The sequence below is a fragment of the Phytophthora infestans genome, genomic scaffold (assembly GCF_000142945.1).
Source record: "Phytophthora infestans T30-4 supercont1.860 genomic scaffold, whole genome shotgun sequence".
NCBI lineage: Eukaryota > Oomycota > Peronosporomycetes > Peronosporales > Peronosporaceae > Phytophthora > Phytophthora infestans.
Genome location: NW_003302953.1, coordinates 6,075 through 8,696, shown reverse-complemented (window position 1 = coordinate 8,696; position 2,622 = coordinate 6,075). Strand labels below are relative to the sequence as shown.

Here is a 2,622-nt window from a genome sequence, read left to right as displayed (position 1 = left end):
TATTCGCAAACGTGACTTGGTCTCACACCTCAAGGAGCATTCGATGGCTGTCACGAGTCTGGCCTTGTATCGTGACGACCTGCACGTGATTTCTTGCAGTCGAGATCGTAGTTTGCTCTGCTGGGATCTGCGTAATGAGCGTAGAATTTCAAGCCACATCCAGCGTATGGGCGGGATCAACACCGTAGCGCTGTCGGCGGACCAGCGTCTAGTGTTGAGTGCTGGTCAGGAGAAACTCTCCATCGATAATGGCGTGTTGGGCAAATGCACCACATCCAAACTTGTCGGTGACCATAAAGCTAAATAATCGATATCTATATGCGCACATAACATAAAAATTGGTGATTAGTCAACCAACAATCCACGAGTTTGTGATCGCAAAACCAATTATGCGTACCGATTGATGTTTGTACCGTATGTAGCGTCGATACACACTGCCTCTGGAAACTTGCGAGTCATTCGCCTCATGAAAGCCGTTTGAAAGGTGATGCATGATGTCAGACCTGTTTGTTGGTCTCTGAACACGTTGACAGCGTTTCCAGGACCTTCACTGAAGTCTTTAAGTAGCTGCGAGACGCGCACGTTATCGTCCTGCGATGTGTAGGTTTCTCTCCGCATCTTCGCTATAAGGTTCTCCACGTCTTTAGGCAAGATAGGTTTCCCAGAAACCTCCTTAAGATACCGCAATATCTTCTTCTTTTTCGACCCGCCTGCATAGTACGTTTAGACACACGCTCAGGTCTGTAAGCAAGATCAACACTGTACCTTGTACGAGAGTTTTCACAACGCCTTTCGTGGCGGGGGAGTTGACTTGTCGGGCTTCTGAATACGAATAGTACACGGCAGGGCCGACGGCGTGGTTGTGGCTTGCGTAATGTTTCGAAACTCGAACTTGGAACAGTCCATCCTTCAAGTTGGCGCTCAGTTTAGCCTGGCACTGGATTGCCCGGATAATGTGGTTAGTCCGCTTTCCTTGGCCTCTTGGCTTGAACTGCCAGCCGTGTGTGCAAATGAAATACACCGCATAATTGCCGAGGGATTCGTCCCATAGCTCAGCAGTAGATTTTCGTCTCGCAGCCTGCTTGGTGCGAGCTTTGTTGCGGTCTTTGACTGAAACGGTGGAGCGAATCTTGTATAATTGGTGTGTCTCCTGCTGATAGCTGAAGGAAGCATAGCGATACATTAGTGCACACCGTTCATTAATTCACAACAATGCACAACTTCATGTTTACCTATCAAAGGCATCTTGAAATGCTTCCCAGCACGAAAATACGCCTTGGAATTGGCGGAACTCCTGCATGGGCTCCGTAGCCTCCTCCTTCTCCTCCTCCTTCTCCTCCTCGCGCTTTCTCTTCTTGGGCGTCGCAGCAGACATCGTAGCGATAGAAGGAGGTGAGCGTTAATGGAGCGCGGCGAACCGGGGGTGGGTGGGGCGAATGAAGCCAGGTCCTTCTAGCCGCTCGATTTTTTTAAAAATCTGAATTCAGAACTGAACCGCTAATACCGAAGCCGTCGGTATCCCAGTTTGTAGTTTTTCCCTGCCTTTTTCTACCCAATAGTTCGTGAACGTAGGCACTTCCTTCTTTAAATGGTGAATGAGTAAGATTTCGCTGGTACGCTCCTTGTCAACGGACATTCTACTTCAACATGGCCTGGTCAATGCTTGCCTGGAAACTGAGTGAACATCATTGTGAGCTTCTCAGGTGTATCCAACCCCTCTACATTGTATTCTGTTTTTGTGGAAAGTTGTGCATCTTGGGCCAAGAAATGGTCTATACTCGGGAAATGGTCGTGACTAGGTGATGCTTTCGTGAGATCTCGTCGAGTTCGTAACGTCGGAGCCTGAGCTCGCATCGGACGCAACGGATGAGCCATATACACTTGGTTGGACGCGTCTCTTGTAGACGAACTGTTGGCGTGCAGCTTCCAGCGTGTCCATACGAGTGGCCTCAACGAGACACTTGACACAGAAGTTGACCTTGCGCTGGGCAAGCTCCAGGTCTGGAGTGATGAAACTCAGCTTCTTGGAGATCTTACACGTGCCGCAAAGAGCTCCAAAGCACAACTTGCAAGTGCTACTGGACTTGCCGATACTGAACTTTGAGTTCTTGATCGGGTTGAAGCAAGTCACGCACATTGGTTCAGCGACTGGAGCTCCACGCTCCTTTGCCTGAGTGTGTCGCTGCTCTAGCAGCCATGCCAACTTCTTCATTTGCCCGCAATACGAGTACTTTAAGCCAGCCATGGTTGCCTGTACCATGCCTATTACCGCCATCACACGGATCATGTCCCCTCCTGGGTCCATGATTCCTGTCCCGCGGCAGTCTGTTCGATCGGGGCCTTCCTGGTGGAAAATTCCACAGAACGACATGTTGCCACGTACTCGGTTTGGCAGTTCCTGAGCTTCTGGAAAGCTGACGGAGTGAAACAAGTGGTAGCCGACGCGTTCACCATTCTTGAGACGAAGGATGCCAGAGCTCTCAACGTAAACGTAGTCTCGGTTGCGTACGAGGCCTAAAGAGGCGCCGGGAATGTCAATCTCCATCCACTTAACCACTACAGATCGAAGTGGTTCCTCCACGTCGGCTCTACAATATTGCAGCACAGCAGCGGCACTGAAGT

At 50.1% G+C, this 2,622-nt stretch overlaps 1 protein-coding gene across 1 annotated transcript; it reads right to left on the bottom strand.

The window, feature by feature from the left end:
- Positions 1-1,795: 1,795 nt before the first annotated feature.
- PITG_21998 (uncharacterized protein) lies at positions 1,796-2,545 on the bottom strand (the record flags this gene model as incomplete). Its single annotated transcript, XM_002996822.1, has 1 exon — positions 1,796-2,545. The coding sequence occupies one exon, from the start codon at positions 2,543-2,545 to the stop codon at positions 1,796-1,798; it is 750 nt and encodes a 249-aa protein (XP_002996868.1).
- Positions 2,546-2,622: the final 77 nt, after the last annotated feature.